Source organism: Protomyctophum bolini, assembly GCF_963924005.1.
Source record: "Protomyctophum bolini genome assembly, chromosome: 22".
NCBI lineage: Eukaryota > Metazoa > Chordata > Actinopteri > Myctophiformes > Myctophidae > Protomyctophum > Protomyctophum bolini.
In genome coordinates, this window is record NC_137883.1 from 22,925,000 (window position 1) to 22,952,574 (window position 27,575).

A 27,575-nucleotide genomic window follows, 5' to 3' on the forward strand; every position below is an offset into this window, starting at 1 on the left:
TCTGTCCACCGGGCAGAAGGAAGAAAGGGGGCGGGCGGAGAGATATCTCTCTCGTCTGTCGTTTATACTTCGTTCTAAAAACATTTCGAGGGGGGAAAAAGTCCTCCGAAAGAAGGAAAGAGAATGGACGCACAGAAGGTAAGAGAGAGACCGTAGGCTATAAACAAGGGAGTGAGAGAGAGAGAGAGAGCGAGAGCATTGCAATATAGGCTGAGAAACGAGAGAGAGAGAGAATGTCAATATGTCACGACATGATATAAGTGAAATAAATGACGTATGATTCGTGTTTCACCTTTCGTTGCTCTCTCTCGATGATACGACGATACTTGTTCGCAGATTAATAATGATTACAGGGTTCTATTTACGTCTCGCGCGCCCGGAAGTGCCGCTATATTAAACTGCACCTGCTGCTCAGAGCCTTTAGAGACATTTAGTTAATGGTAGTAGGATACTTTTAGTAGTGACGTTACTATTAGAACTACTACTGCCACCACTTGCTGCTGCTGCTACTTAGTGTAACTTGTTTATTGCTAGGCTACTATGTAGACACACAGGGTAATTAGTAATGCCATTGCCACCACTGTAGGCTACCTTCTGCTCCTACACATACTTATACCACCATTACCTGCTGCTGCTACTGCGTATAGTATTACTACCACCACCATTACATTACTACTACTAGCCTATAGTGGTACCACTTTTACTGCTTACCACCAGTATAAACAAAGCACATTGAATTGACTTGGTTGTTTAAATGTGCTATACAAATAAACAAACTCCCTTGCCTTAATTGGCTTACACCTGCACGTTAACAATATGCCAATAAGTATTGTTTGCACAGTCACACACAGACCCGAACGCACACGTGTACTTACAGTTTGTGTACATATACTAACCGGTATAGTTAGCAGCCAGATTAACTCTTATGTAATCCATAGGATTATAGACACACACACACACACACACACACACAGGAAGTAACAGAAGTCATAGCAGTAGTCCTACTAATGTTAGTAGGCTATAATTGCGACCGAAGGTCGCAGATATATGAAACTTTGCGTTTTGGTCATGATGATGTCACGAATACCTGGGCACCTGGGGGCTTAGGTCGTCGTGACATCATCATGGACCATATAAGCCTTTATCCTGATGTTTATTTGACCATGCATGGGTAGCTTGGGAAGGGTGCCCTAGAGCATGAATCTGGGCACCTGATTCTGCAGGAACACTAGTATCAACGTGGGGTCCGGGGGCCACCAGGCGTACAAATTGACCCTGTTGCTGCATTCACAAATGGCAGCTACAAAGATACTGTGTTACCGTGTTACCATTCATTTTCGATGGAAGCGAGTGAAATTAAGATACAAAGATACATCTGATGTTTGTAGCTACTACAAAAGCAAAACTGGTTTCAACTTCAGCTCCAAATATACAAAGCTACAATTTAAATCCTGTGTAGCTTTGTATATTATATGGGTTCTGTAAGTCATAGAGGGCAAGAAGTGACCTCACCCTCACCCGTCTAGAGTTTGAATGGACAGTTATCAGTCAAAAGGGAGACATCGAAGAGAATAGACGGGTGGGTATAGGATCAACATATGGAATGTCAGAAACGGGTCAGCTCCATATGGAGATCTAAAGGTTTGAGGTTACTTTGAGGTCAGATGTAGAGTTGCTGGCCGGCTCCATATATGCAGACCTAGGTGATGATCCAGTCTTCTCCATGTATGGCTATCCAGGGTTTGATGAGGACAGTGTCGTGTCCCGAGGTGTGAGGGACTGACGGCCATATAGGTGGTGTGATGGAGTGTCGGACGGCTTTTGCAGGTTTTCATAGTACCGTAATCTGCTAATAATAATATAATGATTGATAATAATATCATATTCATAATATATAATAATATTTGATACCATGGGGGAAATTCAGTTTTCAGCTTCACCCAACTGATTGCCCAAGTGGTCAGACGTGAACGGGCAGTTAGGGGTGCACAGGGACACCTCGGAAGATTACCAGGGCCGGGGAATCGAATGCTGGGACCTTCTGTTTCCCATGCAGGCAGCCTCTCTAGTCTACCCATTCAGCTATGGCCGCTCCAGAATGGGCTCCAAATGGACCCATAGCCATAGGGTACACGCTCAGTGTACTGAGGAGTTTTACAGAGATTGGGGCCCCAGAGATTATTATCATTTATATCAAATTGGGGTCCGTGGCGTGGCCTAATGCATACGTCCTTGAAATGAATAAGGTTGAGAACCACTTCACTGGAGGGTCCATCCCCACCGCTGAATGTGTGCCAGCCCCAGAGAAGGTGCACCACTGTAGAGGTGGCTGGGGTGGGGTGGGGTGTGTGTAGGCAGCCATGGAGGTCAGTGTGGACATGGAAGGAAAGTTTATTCATTGTTTATTGTTTGTTTGGATCCCCATTAGCTACTACCTTAGTAGCAGCTACTCTTCCTGGGGTCCACAAAGAGAGAGGGAATGAAAAGAACCGGAGAATAGAATGGAACAAAGGATCAGGATAGGAGGGGAGGAAGAGGAGAGGTCATCTCTGTCCATTCTCTCGTCTCTTTCTTCCTCTCTTTCTGTCCCACTGAAAGTTCAATTTTTATAATTTAACTATAATTGAATGAATGCCACTACTATTGCTGCCGCTGCTACTAGTACTATATTACAGTACTACTAGTATTAGTAGTAGTTGTTGGCTGCTGTGAAGTCAGCCCAAACCCTCAGGTTTAGAAACGGTAGCTTTCAAGCTCGACTTACAACACACACACACACACACACACACACACACACACACACACACACACACACACACACACACACACACACACACACACACACACACACACACACACAGATATTGTGTTTCAGACACCTGACTCTATAGCAGCAGCAGAGTGATTGGGCTTTATGTGCCTGGTCAGTACTAGACGTGTGTACATGGATTCACTGTATTGACTCCACTACAGTGTATCCATGTACACATGGAGCTGTGTAACTGGCCAAACACCAGCTAATAACAAGATTATTATTATTAATAACAATAATAATTCTGGGAAATTGCAAGTGTGGTTGCACTGACGCGAGCCACACATGTATTGATTCTTCGTGTGGGAAGCAATCTGCACACATGGGTTTATACCATAATGTTCTGTTTTTGATTAATTCTGTCTTGCCATTTGTATATTTATTTACAGCTCTAATTGTGATGACACTCCTGTCTGATTGGACCTCATATTGTCCAATCAGAAAAGTGACAATAATGGACTTTTGCCTTTTGGGGTTATAGAATAGGTAGTCTATCGAGACAGACAGTTGAAAAAAGGGCCGTTTGTTTTGCAGATGCATTCCCAGATTGCAGAAAAGGTTACAAAAAACGTCCATTGAACTCAATGAACAAAAAAAGGTTAACAAAAAACAGGATTACTTTAGGTGACATAAAGGTTCTCGGACCTAGAACAATAGTGTGTGTTGCCTACAGCAACCACACTAACAACAATCATAATACTATATAACCTAATACTTGATTCAGTTGTAGCAACTGCAGTAGAAGCAGTATTTTTATTAGTAGTAATAGTAGTAGCATTACTAGAAATAACAGCAGTACAATTGCGTTGTATCTTGTTCTCTGGCCTAGTTGGGAAGTCAACCTTAAGAGATGTGTGTGTGTGTGTGTGTGTGTGTGTGTGTGTGTGTGTGTGTGTGTGTGTGTGTGTGTGTGTGTGTGTGTGTGTGTGTGTGTGTGTGTGTGTGTGTGTGTGTGTGTGTGTGTGTGTGTGTGTGTGTGTGTGACTCATACGCCCTGGAGAATCAGGTCAGAATGTTATACCCATGATGCATCATGACTTCTGTGCTCATATATAGTTACTCATACTGTATCTGTCTGCTCTTAAATTGCTTCTATTTGTTTCTATTTTAGGCTACTTTATGCTAATTGTGTGTGTGTGTGTGTGTGTGTGTGTGCGTGTGTGCGTGCGCGCGCGTGTGTGTGCGCGCGCGCGTGTGTGTGTGTGTGCGTGTGTGTGTGCGTGTGTGTGTCTGTGTTGCTTCCCAGGAGGCCCTGCAGAGGATTATAGCGACGTTATCCAATAAGAATGAAGAGCTGCATAACTTCATGGAGACACTGAGTGATACGTTGTCTGCACTGCAGGTGAGCACAGAAACCCAGTCCTGCAACCCATCAATACTAGAGGTCCTGTTAGGATAGAAATCCAGCTGTACTAGAGTAAGCCTTGCCGAGTGATGAGGCAGGAGCCTATCTCTTGTTTCTGTAGCGTGAGGCATCTTGATGTACAAGTACACCACCTGAACAAAAACAAGGGCTCGCAACTCACTTTATAAATGCTCCAGGTAAGTTTATTCACAATCCTGCCCGCTGTGATTGTGAATAAACGTCCCTGGAGCATTACAAAGTGAGTTGCGAGCCCTTGTTTTTGTTCATGATATCTGTTAGTTTAACAGTTTGGCTCAGCACCAAGATCGGAGGATGTACGCTGTTTTATTTTTTTTGTTTTACTTATTCTGCAAGTACACCCCCTGGACATGATGTAGATGTACATACAAGTACATCCCCTGGACATGACGCTAGTATGTCGCAGGGACCTATTCCAACCAATGCCAAGCAGGGAGACACTGCTGGGTCCCATTTTTGCGAACGCAGTGAGCACTTACTATGAGACCTAGCAGATCATGTCTGTGTGTGTGTCTGTGTGTCTGTCTGTCTGTCCCGCTATCCAAATATGGAGTGTGTTGCATCAGCAATCACTCAGCTCCATATATGGGCACAAAAGGGGCCAGGTCCACTCAGCTCCATATATGGGCACAAAAGGGGCCAGGTCCACATATACAGTAACAGCGGGACAGACACACAGACAGACAGACATGATCTGCAGGGTCTCAGCTGCGTTCGCTTCCCGCGTTTGCGCGTCTTACTGGTTCAGAGTCTTTGGTATGACCCGGCCCGGGGATCGAATCCCAACCTTCCAGTCTCAGGGCGGACACTCTAACCACAAGGCCACTGAGCTGGTACTAGAGGTCCTGGTAGGATGGAAATCCAGCCCAAACTGCACCAATGATTCGCCATGCAAGTTTGCAACTACTCGCAACCAAACGGTTACGAGTAGTTGCATGAAACCATTATCCACAAAGGCGGTTTCAAGGAGTTGCATTTGTGCGGTTTGGGATATGGTTGGATATAAAACCTGCAGTACTAGAAATCCTGGTAGGATAGAAATCCCACAGTACTGGTAGGAATGGTAGGAAATTAATACCAACAGTACTAGACAGCCATGAGCTCCTGGTAGAATCTGAAACCAATAACTTTCTGTCATACCAGGTGAATTCATCTGAAGTAACCAGAGATCTGGAGGAGGAATTTGACTCCTTATTTTGCGTTCTGGCGGAGATGAAGGCGAACATGAGTGATGCCATCCGACAAGATCACACCAGAAAGGAACAGGAACTGCAGGTATGCTTACTCATGTGGACTGGTTTACTGACCCGTTCAATTGTTGTTTAGGGCAGTGGTTCTCAAACATTTCATGTCAAAGCCCCCCAAATTAAATTTGCCTTTAGGACTGGTCAACTGATTCCCACCACATGCAACTGGCTCTTGAGTCGACAGCGCAGGCATCACACCGCTCCCTACGAGCATGCTCACTGCCTTGGTTTTAAGTGACTTAACCGATTAAAACCTGGAAAGCATCTGTGACTGTGTCATTTTAGATTTTAACCACTTATAGCAAAATAGCAGATATACAAGCTCATAGCGTAAAATATATGCACATCTTTGAATATATATATATATATATATATATATATATATATATATTGCTTCTGGGGTTCAACAAAATATTTTGAGATGGGGGCCAAATACATATAATTTTGTGGGTCTTGACATGAACATTTTGAGAACCTACCAACCTGCACCTCCAATGCCCAGGCCAGTACATATGGTGATTAGGCTAACATCCAAGACTGCACTCTGAATGCTAGAATTCTTGATCCCATGATCTGATTGATTGTGCTCCAGGCAGCTCATGATTTGATTGGTTGTGCTCCAGGCAGCTCATGATTTGATTGGTTGTGCTCCAGGCAGATCATGATTTGATTGGCTGTGCACGAGACAGCTCATGATATGATTGGCTGTGCTCACGGGGGATACTTGCGTAGCTTGGTTCCATTTGGACTGACCAGCCTCCAGTCCAAAACAATGTCTAGAGGCAACTAAATCTTGGTTACTGATGCTTATTGTTGACTGACTGACTGACTGACTGACTGACTGACTTTACTGTCTGGTTACTGATTTCTCATTAGTTGCTGGTTGACTGGTTTACTGACTGGTTACTGGATGCTACTGGTTTACAAACTGAGTGTTGTTGGTTGAATGGTTGAATTAGTCTGTGGTGAAAATTACTATCCTTTTTTTTTGTCTGGGCTGGTATGAGTATTAGTCGACTGGTTTACTGATTGACTGACTGCTTTACAGACAGTCATTGTGTTTCCTGTCCTCTTGCACAGAGCAGAGCAGCTCTGGAGTTGTTAGAGGAGCTGATGCACACTTAGCTCTGATCCATAGCCTTCTACTGCTTCTACGATTCTGCCCTGCGCAGTAAGGCTATGCGACTATCCGTTTTAAATCTCAAGTCGAAATCAGACCAGCCTCTCCTCGTTAGCGTAAATAAAAAGAACGTTTTAGCTACTCACCAAAACAAAGCCGGGTTGTGTCATTAGAAAGCCTATTTTCCTTAGTGGAAGCACTCTGAGCCCCCCCCCCCCCCCCCCACCACCACACGTATAAACGGTACTTTTTGGCCAGAAAGGGATTTTTTTCCACCGGAGGAAAAATATTCTCTATGAGGCAGTTCTATGGGCAATATCAGTAGAGGGCGCAGCGGAGTAACTAAAAATGGTTTTTTTCCCGGTGGAAACAAAATCCCCTTTTGGCCAAAAAGTACAGTTTATACGTGTGGTGGGGGGCTCAGAGTGCGTCCACTAAGGAAAGTAGGCTTTCTAATGACACAACTCGCCTTTGTTTTGGTGAGTAGCAAAAGCGTTCTTTTTATTTACGCTAAAGAGGAGAGACTGGTCTGCATTCATGTGAGCGGCGGAAGTTGAGAGTAGGAATCGAAAGCCTGCTGTTTTTATTAGCTTGGATTCCCCATTGATGATGGAGCAGCTATTGTCAAAGTTACCTTCCCAAGCAGTCATGTTGAATAGCTGTCACAATGCCTAACATTTAAGCCTAGTTCAGACCAATTATTTGTCACGCAACAAAACCAAACCAGAACATTGCAGAGGAAAATCGCTGCAGGTCCTGTGATGCCGGCTGATTGAGTCGCAAGGAATTCAGCTTGTCAAATCGGAAGCGACATGTTGCAATGTAACAAGCTGCCATGTAACTTTATACATTATGTCAGCCCCCCCGCCACCCACACCCACGCGTATACACACAAATTGCACACGGTCTCTAGTGATATGTGAGTCCCTCCTTTTTTTGTGACCCACTAGCTTGCGAGAGGATGAGACAAAGAGAGCGCGTGAATGAGAGAAAGGCATGGAGAGTGTAGGCCTAATATTTTTATAGAAGAATATATAATAATGTAATATATAATAGGTTGACAACATGCTACTGTATGCAAACAGTCTTCACTCAGCATACTGTGTTGATGTTTGCTGTGGAAACGTGTGTGGAAGCTCGGTGGCTTGTTGTGGACTGTCCAGTTTTATAACGTTGCAAACCACAGCTTCTGCGATGCTGTTGCAAGTTGCAACACGGCTCATTAGGTTCACAAGAACTGTCACTGACGGTGTATGAGCCTGTCATGCATGGTCCCGCCTATACACAATGCATTAATTATGTTAACGGGAACACTGGTTTTAATGAAATGTTACGGATTGCGTGCATGCAAAGGCACACAGGAAGGCATCTTGAGAAAGAGTTATTGCCATGCAAAAGCTATAATTGTAACTAGTTGCTTGTTATATTTTCCCCAAACAGTGATTAAATGTATTGTGATAGAAGTATTCTCTCGCTTCATCTCATGCGCTCTCATTGTCATTCTGCTCTCTCTCTCTCTCTCTCTCTCTCTCTCTCTCTCTCTCTCTCTCTCTCTCTCTGTCTCTCTCTCTCTCTCTCTCTCTCTCTCTCTCTCTCTCGCATGCATGCACATTCACACATGGTGTAGCCTTTTGTCAGCTGATGCCCTCTCTAACAATATATGCTCAATTCAAGAAGATTTAAAAAATCACACCCGTGTAAAGTGAGTGGTGCAACTCCGTGTGGGGGTCCCTGGAAGTTCCAGACCCACAGGAACCACGGTTCGAGCCGCCCCGCATCCGAAATGGTCGAGAAATGACAGAGTTACCGTGTGGGGGTCCGTCTACTGTATCCTCTACTGTACTGGCACTGTACTGCACTGGCACACCCGAAATCATCATAATATATACAGTTAATATGTGCGTGTGAGACTTGGTGGTGAAAAACAACCATGCTATTTTCGTGCTCGGACAGACCCAGGTAGCCAGGGACAGACCCAGGCAGCCAGGGACAGACCCAGGTAGCCAGGGACAGACCCAGGTAGCCAGGGACAGACCCAGGCAGCCAGGGACAGACCCAGGTAGCCAGGGACAGACCCAGGCAGCCAGGGACAGACCCAGGTAGCCAGGGACAGACCCAGGCAGCCAGGGACAGACCCAGGTAGCCAGGGACAGACCCAGGCAGCCAGGGACAGACCCAGGTAGCCAGGGACAGACCCAGGCAGCCAGGGACAGACCCAGGTAGCCAGGGACAGACCCAGGCAGCCAGGGACAGACCCAGGTAGCCAGGGACAGACCCAGGTAGCCAGGGACAGACCCAGGCAGCCAGGGACAGACCCAGGCAGCCAGCCAGCCAGAGACACACATAGCTCCGTAAAAAGTGTATTTATACTCCCAGTGCCAGTGGTGCTGGGGCTCAGCAGGAAATCTCAGGGGGTACATGTCTTGTCTGGTAAAAGGTTTGATAACCACTGGTCTAGCCTACTAACTAGCCAATTTACAACAACGCTCCTGTCCCTGCAGATATGCCGCTAGATTTATAACAAATACATGTATTTGTTATTAATGAGCCATCATGTTATAAAATGATTATGTATATGCCATGTTGGCTACAGTTACATACTGTGTAGATCATGCTGAGCTCAACACCTTTGTTTAATTTTGAAGTAGGCCTATTTATATTGAAGAAATATGTGAAGAAAGTCCCCACTCCACACACACAGTGACAACACTCCATGTTTACGCACAGACAGTAGCAATCTGCCACATTGTTTGCTTAATTTCTTTTATTTGATGCGGTGGGTCTCACCTGATATATAAGGGAGGCTGGAAATGTTCAGGAGAGATTGCTCAAGCCCACCACACACCGGCTGCGACCGTCTGCGGCGCGGCGCCACCTGGAAAATAGAACTGTGTTCTATCGGCGCGCCGGGCGGCGCTGCGCGTGGGACGGAGCCGGTGTGCGTTAGGTTCATTGAAAATAATGGAGGCGGCTGTGTGCGCCGCGCGGCGCCGCGCGTGGGACGCAGCCGGTGTGTGTCGGGCTTCAGTTGGCTTGAGACAGCAAAGAGACAACACCAAGGGAGAGCTGCCAAGGTCTTCAGGGCATAGCCTGTTTTCAGTGTCTTTAGTTCTTGGTTTGTTGTTTTTGTCTTTGTTAGTTATCAAGTGTTTATTTCTTACTTTTGGTTTTTGAAAGTGTATTGTGGCCAGTATTTTTGCAGTATTTTGTTTTGCCTCAGACCCGGGCTGTGACAATCCGTCATATGGGCTGTTCATCAGTTTTGGAGGTAAATAAATACAACAAAAGATGTACATTCTTGGACTGTGTCTATTCTTGGAGCCTTGACTGCTCGGCAACTCTTACATTCACAATATGATTTTTCAAGATTTATTTTCCAGACAAATGACCGAAAATTATGTTTTACACAAATTTTATATTTAATTTATTTTAATTTAATTTATATATTTAATTTCAATATAGAAGTAAATGACTGAAAACTAATTTATTATCAATTTTCTTCCTGTATTTTCATTTTTGCTGTTTGCATCACGATTCAAATTGTGATTTATTCACAGTTTAAAACCCCTAACTGCTCCAGGTTTGTGGTTGTATGGTTGTCTCTGCCAGCTGTGTGTGAATGTGTGTAAATTTAAAGGAGCTGTTAAAAAAATTGCAACATTTACTATTCAAGACTGTAAATATGATTTGCAGTTTCGTACTACTCTTTAATGTTTGTTGGTAGAAATTCAACTGCATTAATTAGCCAACTATTATTTGGACATGTCTCCTGTCCTGGTAGAGATTTGCACTCTACTGAGCGCACCTTTCTAGTTGACTGAGCGGTTTACTAGTCGACTGACTGCTTTACTGACAGTCAGTGGGTTTCCTGTCGTAAATCAGCTGGCACAGAGCAGAGCAACTCTGGAGTTGTATGGGGAGCAGTTCTGACTCTCATTTACTGGTTTAGTTTAGCCATTCTCTGCCTCAGAGCACCTCCCAGTGGGGTGCGGAGCTACTGCCAAAATAGTTTGAAGGCACCCTGTGAGTGCAGAGCTCGATTTCCAGAACGCACACCTACGGTACTGCTCTTAGTTCTTGGCTTATAGCCTGCCCTATGGTCTGTCCTTGTGTGACATTGTTTGGCCACTGCCAGAGCCTTTTTTTTTAACTCCGTCTGTAAAGCCTGTGCAGTTATGATAGCTAGTTATCTTCCTGTCTTCCTGTTCAACAGGGCTATAATAGCGCCATTGATCCAGGGCTTGAGTTCTGACTGGTTTAGTACTGACTTGTATACTGTGTTACTGACTGGTTTACTACTGACTGTTGGTAGGGCTGTCACGACTACAAATTTAAGTTGACGATTAATTGTCACACAAATAATTGCGATTAACAATTTAATTGTGTGGGGGGTTTTTGCACTGAACATTGGAATGTTAAAATTTGTATTTCTGTTTGCCTTTTAGGCTTCGTAATCACAAATTGCACAGGGCAGATATGACAAATAACTTATATGCAGAGAAATCACAGACACATTTAAAAAAAAAATCTTTATTACAAAAATGTACAAAATAGCGTCACTTCATGACGTGTTGTAAGCTTGTACACTTGCTATTTATGCTATTTTTGAAAAATGTATAGACATTTCTCAACATGGAAATGATTGACGATTACAAAATAACTGCGATTATCTCAAATAATTGTGATGACTGTGACAGGCCTAACTGTCTGTGTGTTTCATCTCTGTAGAAGCAGAAACTGTCGGTGTGTTTCATCTCTGTAGAAGCAGCTTAACTGTCTGTGTGTTTCATCTCTGTAGAAGCAGCCTAACTGTCTGTGTGTTTCATCTCTGTAGAAGCAGCCTAACTGTCGGTGTGTTTCATCTCTGTAGAAGCAGCTTAACTGTCTGTGTGTTTCATCTCTGTAGAAGCAGCTTAACTGTCGGTGTGTTTCATCTCTGTAGAAGCAGCTTAACTGTCGGTGTGTTTCATCTCTGTAGAAGCAGCTTAACTGTCTGTGTGTTTCATCTCTGTAGAAGCAGCTTAACTGTCGGTGTGTTTCATCTCTGTAGAAGCAGCCTAACTGTCGGTGTGTTTCATCTCTGTAGAAGCAGCTTAACTGTCGGTGTGTTTCATCTCTGTAGAAGCAGCTGGCACAAAGCAGAGCGGCCCTGGATTCTTCCGAGGAGCTGCTGAACTTCGCCAACGGCACCCTCCTCTTGAAAGACGAAGAGGACTTTGCCCAGGTCTATAGATCCTTTTATGAATCCGGATCGATTGGAAAGACCCCTCCGATCGATTCCAATAGGCCTCCATCTCATTGGTTCAATGTGCCGCTGATTGGTTCTCATTTGCCATTGGTTCAATGGCCAATGAGACGAGCTGCCGGCTGCTGAATTACATCCTCTGTTTCCCCCGTTCTGTGATTCTTGTCCTTTTGATTTCCACCGAATGCTAACGCCGCTAGCGCTAACCTTTCACCCTCCACAGCGATGGCTGCACTCTTCCCTCTCTATCTCTCCATCTCCACTCTCTCAACTCTCTCTCTCTGTTAATCTCTGTCCCCTTATGCCCCCCTTCCCCCTATCTCGGCTCTTCTCAATTTACTTAATTTGACTTTATTGGCATTAATGCGAATACATTTAGTCAACATTAAAACATTTAGTCAACATCACTACATGAACCACTTAAACCCTACATACTTTGTTCAGTTGTACGTCAAATAGTGAAAATATGTATTATTTATTTTCACTAATTTTTGAGACTTTTTACCAGATGTTCACCTATTATGGTATGCCCAGAATAGGGATGCTAGAGCTCATTTGGTTAATATAATTAACCAAAGAATATATTTCCATAAACCTTAGTAAAGTCTAATAAAGTAAAGTCTTCCCTTAGGAGTAGGGTTGAGACGATGATGTTTTGATCATGGAACATTTATGAGCCTTGTCGTCCACGCTCCTCATTGAGTCCCCTCCCTGTCTGTGTCATTGGTGCCTGTATGGATGATGATGTTATTAGTGTAACCTATTTTGTATAATTTGGGAACAGCATCCTTTGGTCCAGAATCCTGATTATGAAAACGAGTTAGGTGAGGTTTAATCATTTCGTCCATTTCAGTGTTACGAATCAAGCTCTTTCAGTGTGCTTTTGCCACTTAAATAAAAAGCCCAAACGTACTCAAGCCTGTTCCTGACATACTGTACACTACAGCAATGTGAGCGAGCAAGAAAATAATAATTTTATTGTGTGAGATCTGCCACACTACGTTCTACTTCTACCCATTCCTGAATACAGAATAATTTCGTCATTACAACATATAATCGATATAATCGAAGTACAGAAGCATTGACTTCATTGAGAGTGAAGTAAATTGGATGCTCAAATGGTATAATGGTCAACCAGCACATCAGTAGCTTCTCAGGGCTGTCTCCTCAATTTGCTCGTGGAAAACGTCATATTTATATTTCAGTATTGTTCCTCACAGCCGTCCAACACTATAGGTATAACATTATAATAGTTGTTTTGATCTCTTTCTATCTATGCCTGCATGTTTGTGCATGCACACTGTAGAGGCAATCTGAAGTAAAATGCTGTGTACTGTACGTGCTGAGTTATTCCTCTCCTCACCCAATGAGTTGTTTATGCCCCTAGTTAATTTAATAACTAGGGGCAGATCCAAAGTGATCCACATTGATCCCCACTGTGACTGTAACTTTTGTTTTAAATAACTACTCACTTTCTGCCTACTAACAAAAATTTCCATTTCTCTCTTTGTTTTTTTGTGAAATCTTTCCTCTTTCTTCTCCTCCTTTTTCTTCTTCTTTTTCATCTCCTTCTTTCCCAAGGCTGCGAGGCAGATCAAAGATAGGTATGGTATCTTCTCGTCTCTCTCTTCCTGGTAGAAGTTGTGTGTGGTAGTTTTCAGATCGGCCCAGGACAGAAGTATTCAGTAGATGCTGCTGATCATCATCAGCACATTTCCAGCATGAGGTTTTGTGGTAACAAGATCCATGTCGGCCACTAGATGCCTTTCCGTTCGCCCATTTCCCACCCGGTACAGATTTTAGATTTGAGATGTAGGAACAAAAACGCCTTGAAATAAAGGGTTGTGTTTGACCTATGAGAGATAAATAGATCTTTTTATTTATTTTCGACCTTTGTCATCTTGTTGATTTTCTATTTTGTTAGATTTTTGGACTTTCGTAGTTGTGTACCATTGTTTTTAGTTTTAGTTTTTTTTACTAATTTGTTGTCACTGTCTTGTGAGTTTAAATGCTAACCCTTTCCATGCCATCCTCGTGTTTTTTTCCTACATCTTTTGTTATTGTGTTCAAAAGTGCAAGTCTTACAGAATATTGAGAGGAATATTGTTATATTATTATATAAGAAATATAATGAGCACGACCACAAAAATGTAGTTTAGAAAATATCTTACATAATTGTATGGTAAAATGAGTTTGTTGTATTATATATTAAAAACAAATATAGGAACATATGCAGATATAAGATGTATATGTATACATATAACATATAAAAAAGTGTAATTTTGCATGCATGCAAACACCCATGACCCATGCATGTCTTGTGGCATTGAGGGGGCTGTTAGATTTTGCTGTGGTGCTAACTGGCTAGCTAAAGAGCATGCTAATCTCTATTTTAATTATCTTATCCTTCTGTTTGACTGTTCTATTTCTGTTCTATTTCATTCTACTGATTATATTTGACTATTCTATTCTACTATATACTGTTCTATTCTAATATACTCAATTACTCATTTTTACTATATTCCATTGTGTTCTATTTCACACTATCCTGTTTGATTATAGTTTATTACACTCTTTATGTTCCATTTTCTTCTATTATACTATATCCCAGTGGTTCTCAAACTTTTCAGGCCGCAACCCCCCAAAATAATCCACTGAGTGATAAATGTAGGCTATACTATATTATACTATAGTATAGAGAAACTATAGTTTGTTGATTACTTTTGTAATAAAAAAGATTCCCCTGGGAGTCCCAAGTCTCCTGACCCACAGGTTGAGAACCACTGCATTCCATTCAAATCTAGTGTGTTCTCCTCTAGTCTATTCTACTCAGTTCAGTTCTACTATACTGTTATTCTTCCCTGTGCTGTTCGCGCTCTATTTTACCCCATTACATTCTGCTCTGCCTTATTGCATTCTATTGTATTGGATTTGTTCAACAGGGTTACCATGGCGCCCGCCTTCCGGTTGACAATGAGGCCGACGGCTTCTGCGAGTCTCAGTCACCTCACAGTAGATTTCAGAATAGAACAACGCCTTCTACAGGGCCTCCATTTTCTACCTGGTATTTATTATTATTATTATATATTTTTGTATTTATTTATTGGCTTTTGTACCCTCATTTTCCATCCATCCATCTTACCGCTTATCTGGAATTGGGTCGCATGGGCAAGAGATATCCAGACGTGTGGAGATGTAATCCCCCCATATGGTCCTTGGTATGCCACGGGCTCTCTTCCCAGTGGGATGCGCATCGAAGACCTCCCTAGGGAGATGCTCGAGAGGCATCCGTACTAGATGCACAAACCACCATCCTAAGCTGTCTCCTTTCCAAGTCAAGTAGCAGCGGTTCATTTTTTCTCCCCCAATTTAATCGTTCTGCTAATTATTTCCCCCACACACATTTCTGTGTGTTGTCACTGCTGGTATCTATTCCTATTGACTCACTTGCCAGTGAGGAGTGTGTGTGTGTGCGTGCGTGCGTGCATGCGTGCGTGTTTTTGTTGTTATCATCAAATACATAAATGCTAGGAATGTCTTCTACTGTGACTTCAATTTCTACATGCTCTATTATTATTATTATTATTATTGTTGTTTCATAGCTTTGTCTTTCTATCCCATGCAGTTCCCAGAGCTCCAGACATAGACCTTTCAGAGTGTGTTGTGAGTGACAACATGGTAACAGTTGCCTGGCGATCGCCCCCTGGTGGCGATGAGAGCAAGGTGGACCAGTATGAATTGGAATACCGCAAGACCGACCACGAAGGACTCGCACGAGTCCGAGACCAGAAACCCTGGGAGACGATAGAAGACATCAGGACCACTCAGCACACATTAACAGGTCAGATTATAAACGTGTACATACAAATATTATACATTATATACATGCATCGTTGCTGTCAAGCGGAAACCTCCTGTCTGACCTTCTGTTTTGTTTTGTTTTTTTTGGGGGGGGGGGCAAGTATAGGCAGTAGTGTGGGCGGCAGTGACTCAGGGGTAGAGTGGGAACCGTGAGGTTACCAGTTCGATCCCGGGCTCCCCAAGAGTTAGTGTCGAAGTGTCCTTGATCAAGAGGCTGAACCACTAATTGCTCCCGATGTGCAGGTTGGTGCCTTGCATGGTTTCCTCCGCCATTGGTGTATGAATGTGTGTGAATGGGTGAATGTCAGGTTTTTCACCCAACTGAGACGGTATGATAAATAAATGCATACTGTATAAATATGACAAACAACATGTAATGTCTCTCTCTCTCTCTAGGTCTCAGGTTCGATTCCAACTACATGAACTTTCGAGTCCGAGCGCGGAACAAGGCGGCAGCTGGCGACTACTCTGACCCTGTTACCTTGGAAACCAGAGGTCGGCTCTATTTTTATGATATATTTATTTATTTGTTTGTTTCGTTGTTGCTTGAAAGTTCTTGGAAGTGTTCTCTGAGTTTCTTCATGGTGCTTGAACTGCACGTTGCTGTTATGTATGTACGGCATATGAAAGCATTTTTTATCAGTCCTTTAAAGTTCTTGAAAATCACACTTGTGAGAAGTGAGGGGCTCCTGGTCTTGTTCAAAGTGCTCTTAAAAGTGCTCATTAAAAGTCCATAGACGTTAAATGTGTCTAAACTAAAACTATATTTGGCTGCTACATGTCTAAACAAACAAACTAAAAGTCTATATAGGCTACTTGGCTGCTACATAATTCCCGAAAGCCAGACGTTGGCGGGGCTAGGGCCTCTCTGATCAGTTAAGCAAGATAAATCACTGTTGATGGTTTTTGATAGGACTTTTTTTAAAGACTATGCCAGGTGCTTTAATTTGGATCCACTTTGGAAAGTGATTGAAATTCCTTGTTTCCTTGTCTCTCTGTCACACAGCACTCAACTTTGCCTTTGATGCCTCGTCTAGCCACCTCAACCTGAAGGTGGAGGGCTCCGCCGTGGAGTGGGACTCCACGGGGTTAAAGGGCCAGGAGGGAAAGGTCAAGGGCAAAGAGAACAAGGGCAGGTGAGTCGCTTTCCTTGGAAGAAATCCCCCTCTCATTTACTTTCTCTTGTTTCCTCGGTGACATTTGACCTGTGCATTCTGTTTGTCCCTGAACAGCGCCCTCCTTACCAATCTGAAGAACTCGTCCAGGTGAACCCTTTAGACCCTTAGTGTGACCTCTGGTGTGCCCCTGACCTTTCTTAGCCCTCTAGCTAGCATGTGACGTGGCGGCATTTCACAATACATTAAGGGAACCTGTTTGGGTCTTTTCCCCATGACCTTATCTCCTCCATTCGTGCTCATGAACACAGTACCATTTCCCTCCCGCCCCCAGAGTCTTGGACTTGGAACACGTCTTGGACTCTGATATTATAATACGTATTGCTCGTCCGTTCATGAAACGCCTTGGCAGCCACATATCACATTCGCATTTCACATTATTATACCTTCAAATATCACCCAACAGGATGGCTATAACCCATCGTTTTTGTCATTTCGTCATTTTTTTCAAATCTTCAAAAATGATGAAAAACGGCGCGCTATAGTATGCCGTACGATATGGGCTATAGCCCACGGTCCAAAATGATGAGAAACGAGGCTAACTTTTTTTTTCAAAATTTTAAAAAACATGGGCTATAACCCATCGTTTTTGTAATTTCGTCATTTTTTTCAAATCTTCAAAAATGATGAAAAACGGTGCGCTATAGTATGCCGTACGATATGGGCTATAGCCCATGGTCCAAAATGATAAGAAACGAGGATAACTTTTTTTTTCAAAATTTCAAAAAACATGGGCTATAACCCATCGTTTTTGTCATTTCGTCATTTTTTTCAAATCCTCAAAAATGATGAAAAACGGCGCGCTATAGTATGCCGTACGATATGGGCTATAGCCCATGGTCCAAAATGATGAGAAACGAGGATAACTTTTTTTTTCAAAATTTCAAAAAACATGGGCTATAAGTTTACCCATCGTTTTTGTCATTTCGTCATTTTTTTCAAATCTTCAAAAATGATGAAAAACGGCGCGCTATAGTATGCCGTACGATATGGGCTATAGCCCACGGTCCAAAATGATGAGAAACGAGGCTAACTTTTTTTTTCAAAAATTTAAAAAACATGGGCTATAACCCATCATTTTTGTAATTTCGTCATTTTTTTCAAATCTTCAAAAATGATGAAAAATGGCGCGCTATAGTATGCCGTACGATATGGGCTATAGCCAATGGTCCAAAATGATGAGAAACGAGGATAACTTTTTTTTTCAAAATTTCAAAAAACATGGGCTATAACCCATCGTTTTTGTCAAATTGCGGAAATGGTAATTGCGGAAATTGCGGAAAAGTTATCCTCGTTTCGGATAACTGGATAACTGTACGGAAATTGCGGATTTTTTTTTTCATTTTTTCATTTTTTTCAAATCCTCAAAAATGATGAAAAACGGCGCGCTATAGTATGCCGTACGATATGGGCTATAGCCCATGGTCCAAAATGATGAGAAACGAGGATAACTTTTTTTTCCTAAATTTCAAAAAACATGGGCTATAACCCATCGTTTTTGTCATTTCGTCATTTTTTTCAAATCTTCAATAATGATGAAAAACGGCGCGCTATAGTATGCCGTACGATATGGGCTATAGCCCACGGTCCAAAATAATGAGAAACGAGGATAACTTTTTTTTTCAAAATTTCAAAAAACATGGGCTATAACCCATCGTTTTTGTCAAATTGCGGAAATTGCAGAAATGGTAATTGCGGAAATTGCGGAAAAGTTATCCTCGTTTCGGATAACTGGATAACTGTACGGAAATTGCGGATTTTTTTTTCTTCATTTTTTCATTTTTTTTCAAAATTTTAAAAAACATGGGCTATAAGTTGGATGGGGTCTTGTTGGGAGATATTGTCTTGCCCTACTGGCAAGAAATGTGGAGCTGATCTGTCCAGTGACAGACAGACAGACAGACAGACAGACGCACGCACGCACGCACGCACGCACGCACGCACGCACACACACACACACACACACACACACACACACACACACACACACACACAGTGTCGACATCACTCAGTCGGTTGATTGAAATGTCACAGGCGGCTGGCACAACGATTGTGTTATCTATTTTGGCACAATTGGGCTCCGCAGGACTTATTTGGCCGCGGTCAAAAACAACAAAATGCAAAAAATACAAAAGTGAGCAAATCGAATAGTTACAGAGGTAAGGTTACAGTGGAAGTGGCCCCAGGGGTTTATTTAATGTAGCTGCTATGCGGTTTGGTCATTCTTTTATCTTTTAGCTGAAGTTACAGTATGTTTCAAAAAGCTGGATGATTGATCTTCTTCAAGATTCTTTGTAAATGTTCATGGTCGTGAGTCACTAAACATGGCTGTGGTTGTCTATATCCTTCACATGAAAGTACGGCTCAGAAGTGATTGGGATCCTGATTTTGACGAGGGAGATCAGACAGATGACCAAGTTTACCACTCTTGCGGTTCACCATCATCAGGCAGATGCAGTTTTTGCATTAGAGTGACATACAAATAGAAACTGTCACCAGATAGACTGACCCTCAGAAAAGGGTCATCCCTATGTTCCCCACTTACCTTAGGGCTAGGGTTAGAGAGGACTAATCTCATATTTCGATTTAGGAGTGGAAATATCTTGATAGGTGACGGGGCTGGGTTATCAGATGTCACACTGTCCAACGTCAGCTTGGGGTTTAAGGGCCTACACACACGTACGCACAACAAACATGAACAAACAAAAGGAGGAGTGAAAGGGAGAAGAGAAAATAATTATCTCACTGGGTTTTGCTGCCCTGTCCAATTCCAATAACTAATGATGCATCTTTTTTAAATATTGCTGCAAGGTTAATATTAATGGGACCATACAAAGCATCATATTTGAAAACAATGTTAAGAATACAGATTCAAGGCGATAGTTGGTTCAAGATGTCTAATGTTTAGCTCTAAATGTTTAAAGCTTTGATGTTTAACACTTGCTTAACACTTACCACTTTTATATATTATGTTTATTTTTGTTAGCCAAGGGCTAACATTTCTCTCCACATCCCTCCAAATTGCGGCTTATTAGCATTACTGATATCAGCATCGTAGCATATTAGCATTGCTTGTAAGAGGAATGTATTTTCTTTTATATGACATTTCTTTCCCTTTTTTTCTGTTTACTTTACTTGTAATTAAAAAAAACAAAAAAAATACACGTTAACCCATTAAAACAAGGAAGGTTTTAGTTTTTGTGTTGGCTATTCAAAAATATCTACAAGCTCACAGCGTGTCACTTTGTGCCACGCCGTGAGCTTGTACATCTGCTTTTTTCTGAAACGCTTTTGAAAGATCTTGAACATGTGAGAAGTTGAGAACTACTGATGAAGAAGGCATTTGTAGAATCTGCCTCAAGTCTTAGTGGGTTAAAAGTGCAAGGTACCTCTGGGCCTCAACACCCCATCACGTACTAACCCCTGACCTTTTCACCCATTCCAACCCTGTGCAAGAAGCGGGACCCCATCACCCAAGAGGACGGCAGTGACCCGCTCTCCAGCACCCAGAGGAGGAGGTGGCGCACGTGATCGCTTCACAGGAGAGTCCTACACAGTACTGGGTATGTCTGTCTGTCTGTCTGTCTCTGTCTCTGTCTCGCTCGATCTCCACACCGTTTGTTCTGACTAGGTGTCTCTGCCATTCCAGGAGATACCAGTATAGACTGTGGACAGCATTACTGGGAGGTTCGTCCCCATAAGGACTGCAAGTCCTACAGGTACTACCACTATACTAGTACTACTACTACTATAGTACTAATATACTACTACTACTACTACTCGTACTATACAACTATTATTTGTGTGTGTGTGTGTGTATAACCCATCGTTTTTGTCATTTCGTCATTTTTTTCAAATCCTCAAAAATGATGAAAAACGGCGCGCTATAGTATGCCGTACGATATGGGCTATAGCCCACGGTCCAAAATGATGAGAAACGAGGCTAACTTTTTTTTCAAAATTTCAAAAAACATGGGCTATAACCCATCGTTTTTGTCATTTCGTCATTTTTTTCAAATCCTCAAAAATGATGAAAAACGGCGCGCTATAGTATGCCGTACGATATGGGCTATAGCCCACGGTCCAAAATGATGAGAAACGAGGCTAACTTTTTTTTTCAAAATTTCAAAAAACATGGGCTATAACCCATCGTTTTTGTCATTTCGTCATTTTTTTCAAATCCTCAAAAATGATGAAAAACGGCGCGCTATAGTATGCCGTACGATATGGGCTATAGCCCACGGTCCAAAATGATGAGAAACGAGGCTAACTTTTTTTTTCAAAATTTCAAAAAACATGGGCTATAACCCATCGTTTTTGTCATTTCGTCATTTTTTTCAAATCCTCAAAAATGATGAAAAACGGCGCGCTATAGTATGCCGTACGATATGGGCTATAGCCCACGGTCCAAAATGATGAGAAACGAGGCTAACTTTTTTTTTCAAAATTTCAAAAAACATGGGCTATAACCCATCGTTTTTGTCATTTCGTCATTTTTTTCAAATCCTCAAAAATGATGAAAAACGGCGCGCTATAGTATGCCGTACGATATGGGCTATAGCCCACGGTCCAAAATGATGAGAAACGAGGCTAACTTTTTTTTTCAAAATTTCAAAAAACATGGGCTATAACCCATCGTTTTTGTCATTTCGTAATTTTTTTCAAATCCTCAAAAATGATGAAAAACTGCGCGCTATAGTATGCTGTACGATATGGGCTATAGCCCACGGTCCAAAATGATGAGAAACGAGGCTAACTTTTTTTTTCAAAATTTCAAAAAACATGGGCTATAACCCATCGTTTTTGTCATTTCGTCATTTTTTTCAAATCCTCAAAAATGATGAAAAACGGCGCGCTATAGTATGCTGTATGATATGGGCTATAGCCCACGGTCCAAAATGATGAGAAACGAGGCTAACTTTTTTTTTCAAAATTTCAAAAAACATGGGCTATAACCCATCGTTTTTGTCATTTTGTCATTTTTTTCAAATCCTCAAAAATGATGAAAAACGGCGCGCTATAGTATGCCGTACGATATGGGCTATAGCCCACGGTCCAAAATGATGAGAAACGAGGCTAACTTTTTTTTTCAAAATTTCAAAAAACATGGGCTATAACCCATCGTTTTTGTCATTTCGTCATTTTTTTCAAATCCTCAAAAATGATGAAAAACGGCGCGCTATAGTATGCCGTACGATATGGGCTATAGCCCACGGTCCAAAATGATGAGAAACGAGGCTAACTTTTTTTTTCAAAATTTCAAAAAACATGGGCTATAACCCATCGTTTTTGTCATTTCGTCATTTTTTTCAAATCCTCAAAAATGATGAAAAACGGCGCGCTATAGTATGCCGTACGATATGGGCTATAGCCCACGGTCCAAAATGATGAGAAACGAGGCTAACTTTTTTTTTCAAAATTTCAAAAAACATGGGCTATAACCCATCGTTTTTGTCATTTCGTAATTTTTTTCAAATCCTCAAAAATGATGAAAAACTGCGCGCTATAGTATGCTGTACGATATGGGCTATAGCCCACGGTCCAAAATGATGAGAAACGAGGCTAACTTTTTTTTTCAAAATTTCAAAAAACATGGGCTATAACCCATCGTTTTTGTCATTTTGTCATTTTTTTCAAATCCTCAAAAATGATGAAAAACGGCGCGCTATAGTATGCTGTATGATATGGGCTATAGCCCACGGTCCAAAATGATGAGAAACGAGGCTAACTTTTTTTTTCAAAATTTCAAAAAACATGGGCTATAACCCATCGTTTTTGTCATTTTGTCATTTTTTTCAAATCCTCAAAAATGATGAAAAACGGCGCGCTATAGTATGCCGTACGATATGGGCTATAGCCCACGGTCCAAAATGATGAGAAACGAGGCTAACTTTTTTTTTCAAAATTTCAAAAAACATGGGCTATAACCCATCGTTTTTGTCATTTCGTCATTTTTTTCAAATCCTCAAAAATGATGAAAAACGGCGCGCTATAGTATGCCGTACGATATGGGCTATAGCCCACGGTCCAAAATGATGAGAAACGAGGCTAACTTTTTTTTTCAAAATTTCAAAAAACATGGGCTATAACCCATCGTTTTTGTCATTTCGTCATTTTTTTCAAATCCTCAAAAATGATGAAAAACGGCGCGCTATAGTATGCCGTACGATATGGGCTATAGCCCACGGTCCAAAATGATGAGAAACGAGGCTAACTTTTTTTTTCAAAATTTCAAAAAACATGGGCTATAACCCATCGTTTTTGTCATTTCGTCATTTTTTTCAAATCCTCAAAAATGATGAAAAACGGCGCGCTATAGTATGCTGTATGATATGGGCTATAGCCCACGGTCCAAAATGATGAGAAACGAGGCTAACTTTTTTTTTCAAAATTTCAAAAAACATGGGCTATAACCCATCGTTTTTGTCATTTTGTCATTTTTTTCAAATCCTCAAAAATGATGAAAAACGGCGCGCTATAGTATGCCGTACGATATGGGCTATAGCCCACGGTCCAAAATGATGAGAAACGAGGCTAACTTTTTTTTCCAAAATTTCAAAAAACATGGGCTATAACCCATCGTTTTTGTCATTTCGTCATTTTTTTCAAATCCTCAAAAATGATGAAAAACGGCGCGCTATAGTATGCCGTACGATATGGGCTATAGCCCACGGTCCAAAATGATGAGAAACGAGGCTAACTTTTTTTTTCAAAATTTCAAAAAACATGGGCTATAACCCATCGTTTTTGTCATTTCGTCATTTTTTTCAAATCCTCAAAAATGATGAAAAACGGCGTGCCATAGTATGCCGTACGATATGGGCTATAGCCCATGGTCCAAAATGATGAGAAACGAGGCTAACTTTTTTTTTCAAATTTTCAAAAAACATGGGCTATAACCCATCGTTTTTGTCATTTCGTCATTTTTTTCAAATCCTCAAAAATGATGAAAAACGGCGCGCTATAGTATGCCGTACGATATGGGCTATAGCCCATGGTCCAAAATGATGAGAAACGAGGATAACTTTTTTTTCAAAATTTCAAAAACATGGGCTATAACTGTGTGTGTGTGTGTGTGTGTGTGTGTGCACGCTCATGTCTCCTTCCCCGTCCATTGTGTCCCCCACCCTCCCCCTAGCGTGGGTGTGGCCTACCGGAGCCTAGGCAAGTTCGACCTGTTGGGGAAGAGTGGCGGTGCGTGGTGCATCCACGTCAACCAATGGCTACAGACCAGCCTCGCCGCCAAACACAACAACAAGACCAAGAGTCTGGATGCCGCGGCTGTCCCCGAGCAAATTGGAATCTACTGCGACGTGGACAGCGGTAACATGTTAACCATGATACTGATATGATACTACTAACCATTAGGGATGTCCCTATCATGTTATCATGAACCGATTCTGATCATTTTATTTTGAGTTTCTGCCGATAACGATTTTTATAGACTTATGCCATATCACAATAGTGCAATATCCCAAATCACAGACAATATCCAGTATAATATCATGATATGGATATAATAATATTGATACTACTAGGGATGTCCCTATCACGTTTTTTGCTCCCGATCCGATCCCCGATCATTTGAAAATGACGATCTGCCCCGATTTCTGATCATGTGATTAGATCGGGACAACCCTACTAACGATGATACTGACATGATGCTGACATAATACTGACATCAGTATCATGTCAATTTATGTTGTACTGTAACTTGAGTATTAAACATTCAACTGAACATTAACATTGAACTTTAAACACAGAACAAACATTTAACTTCTGTCTGTTTGTCTCTGTCTCTGTCTCTCTCAGGTCTTCTATCGTTCTATAATGCTGAGACCAAACAACTCCTTCACTCATTTAAAGCCAAGTTCAACCAGCCTCTCCTTCCAGCCTTCACGGTCACTTAATACATTTGATTCTGTTCATGTTTTTATTTTTATGTTTTAATAACATTTGTAAATGTTTAACAATGCATTTATTATTAATTGGTTTATTGTAGATACATTTGTACATGTATAAAAGTAAATATCATAATATGTTTCCTTGTGAAAGTGTTGGTAATGGTAGATGCATAAATGTTTTGTATTTATTTGTATATTAATAAGTATGTATTAATATTTGTACTTTGTTCATGTTGCAGGTATGGTTTGGCGGTTTGGCATTGTTTACTGGACTCCAAGTTCCCAGTGGGGTGAAAAGCTTACAGAAAACAGAGAATGGACTGACCGGATCCAACAACAGCCTCAACAGCATGCCACAGTAGCCCCTCCCCCAACGCATCCAGACCACACAAACCCCTACAACCCCACAAGACCACAGCCCCAAAAACTGCGAAGCGGAAGGATGCAGCATTGCAGCTTGACCAATCTGGTGTTGGCATCATCTTTTGAAACGTTAATATCACAATACATATCCGCAGGGGGAAAAAAGAAAGGGGAAAAAAACAACAACAATGAACAATGGCCATGAAAGATGCAGAAATAACCCTTTGTGGGTTCTTAACAATGTAGATGGATACCAATACCATTTTACTCATATGCAATATTAGCTATACAGCCAGCCTCTATTCTCCATTGAAAGCAATATTAGCTACTCGCAGGGCGGAGCTATACGTCTGGGAAGGTACTGCATCCCGTTTTGGACAATGGGACCAGAGGTGGACTACTGATCTGTGTTCCAATGTAGTAATAGGCAAACAAGCTCTTCTAATACATATTTATAAAACAGACAAACTTAACTACGTTCCACCTGCCCCAACCTATCCCTATTTTGGGCACGTCATTATATAGGCGACAATTACAAAAAATCTAAATAGTGAAAATAGTACAAAATGGATGTTGAAGTTCTGAAATAACAAGAAATTATCACGTGTTATTTGTCAGGTGAAAGAAGCGCTGGTTTCTTTATTTAGTAACAAACACTCAACCGGCAGGTCTCAATCATAACATTATGTTACATAACATTGGGTGTCTCTAAAGATTTCTGTTACCTGGTCATGTGACCTGAGTAACCAATACATGGCAGCAGCGTGTGTGTGGCAGCCAATCAGGACTAGGTCCTCAGTATGACTCATGTATGACTAGGTCTTCTACATATCATGAGCATTCACTAGTCAGGTTTCACCTGACAAAAAAGATGAAATATGGAAATACAAGGTTTCTTCCCTGCAGCCAGAATATACAGTATAATATATATTTATATAAAATCTGCAAATTAACTAAGAAATCTTTTAGCTACAGACATTAATCCCAAAGAGAAAAACATTCATATACGTATTTGTTTTTACTTTGACTCTTTGTTTTTTTCCCATCCTTTAACTCTCATCCACCCGCCTCTCATTATGTTCTTCCTGGTAATTTCTGTGTTTACCCAGTGTTGTAGTTAGGAAGTGTTATTCCTGATTTTTGGAGCCTTGTTTTAAGTTTATTTATTTTTTTCTCTTTACTTTTTTTTTTAATGGTGGTGGATGGTATGTTTATGTGTCAGGGTTCCTGTGTTTTTCCGGACGGCATTAGGGGGAATGATGTTCTTACTTCGCAAGATTTTGCCCCTGTAGTTAAATTGTCCAGTAGCCACTGGACAAAGTCAAAACATCAGAAAGTCGATGGTTTAAAGAAAGAACAAGAAGAGCATGACCAATAATGTCGGACGAATCTGTCTGTTTACATAGAACTGCCACAATCTGTTTGGTACCATTTCTTGGTTTCAGATTTTCTTTTCACGTGGGAATGTTTCATACAGAATTTTATTTTTATTTTATTGTATTATAACAAACATTTTGAGCCACTGGGAAGTTTAGTTATAGTTTCAGGAAATAGAGAAGGTATTAGAAGGAATTATTTACAAGTTATCAATTATCTTTTGACAATCAACTAAAAAAATCATAGCAGTACGTTTTAATCGATGTAACAAAACGGTAGGTTACAATGAAATAAGAAATATAATATTTATTCTGAAATTAAGGCTAAAACTGAAGTCACCATTTAAGAGCAGGCATCATAGTAGCACTTAAACCAAAAATGTTAATATGCATATTTTATTTTAACTGAATGGAATGTCAATAGACATTTTGTAAATAATATGCCTAAATCTGCTGACATGACTTTACCCTGTTAGGCCTGTTTAGGAATGAAATTAAATCATTGTTTTAATGTATGTAATATTCCCACTTGAATCTCCATGTTAAGAAATCAGATAGATTGATTTTTTTGCACACTACTGTATAAATATAAACTATAGCTGCTTTACTTTGAATTAACGAGAAATATGTATTTCTATGTCATTTTGTTTTGAAAATAAAATAATTGAAAAAACTCCATTGAGTAACATGGCTGGTAACATGGTGCTGAAGCATGACTGGTATAACTTACTACCATCATCGACATGGCAATTTCCGCAATTTTCAATTTCCGCAATTTCACGTGTTTTCCGCAATTTTTTCCGCAATTTCCACAATTTCCGCAATTTGCTATTTCTAATTTCTTCAAATTTCCGCAATTTCCGCAATTTGCAATTTCCGCAATTTCACGTGTTTTCCGCAATTTTTAATTTCCGCAATTTCACGTGTTTTCCGCAATTTTTTCCGCAATTTCCGCAATTTGCTATTTCTAATTTCCTCAATTTCCGCAATTTCACGTGTTTTCCGCAATTTTCAATTTCCGCAATTTCACGTGTTTTCCGCAATTTTTTCCGCAATTTCCGCAATTTCCACAATTTCCGCAATTTGCT

The 27,575-nt window shown here is 41.2% G+C and overlaps 1 protein-coding gene across 4 annotated transcripts; it reads left to right on the forward strand.

Moving 5' to 3' along the window:
* The first annotated feature begins 9 nt into the window (after positions 1 to 9).
* On the forward strand, positions 10 to 27,110 carry fsd1l (fibronectin type III and SPRY domain containing 1-like). 4 transcript variants are annotated; one of them, XM_080756589.1, is made up of 15 exons: positions 10 to 138; positions 4,059 to 4,154; positions 5,340 to 5,471; positions 11,686 to 11,787; positions 13,390 to 13,412; positions 14,751 to 14,872; positions 15,434 to 15,649; positions 16,066 to 16,164; positions 16,676 to 16,805; positions 16,902 to 16,934; positions 20,301 to 20,407; positions 20,494 to 20,563; positions 23,983 to 24,167; positions 24,657 to 24,745; positions 24,988 to 27,110. In XM_080756589.1, the coding sequence occupies exons 1-15, from the start codon at positions 124 to 126 to the stop codon at positions 25,108 to 25,110; spliced, it is 1,542 nt and encodes a 513-aa protein (XP_080612715.1). In that variant the 5' UTR covers positions 10 to 123; the 3' UTR covers positions 25,111 to 27,110. The 4 variants fall into 4 exon arrangements, with proteins under 4 accessions (XP_080612715.1, XP_080612716.1, XP_080612717.1 ...); XM_080756590.1 differs by having other exon boundaries at positions 20,304 to 20,407; XM_080756591.1 differs by lacking the exon at positions 16,902 to 16,934.
* The last annotated feature ends 465 nt before the right edge of the window (positions 27,111 to 27,575 follow it).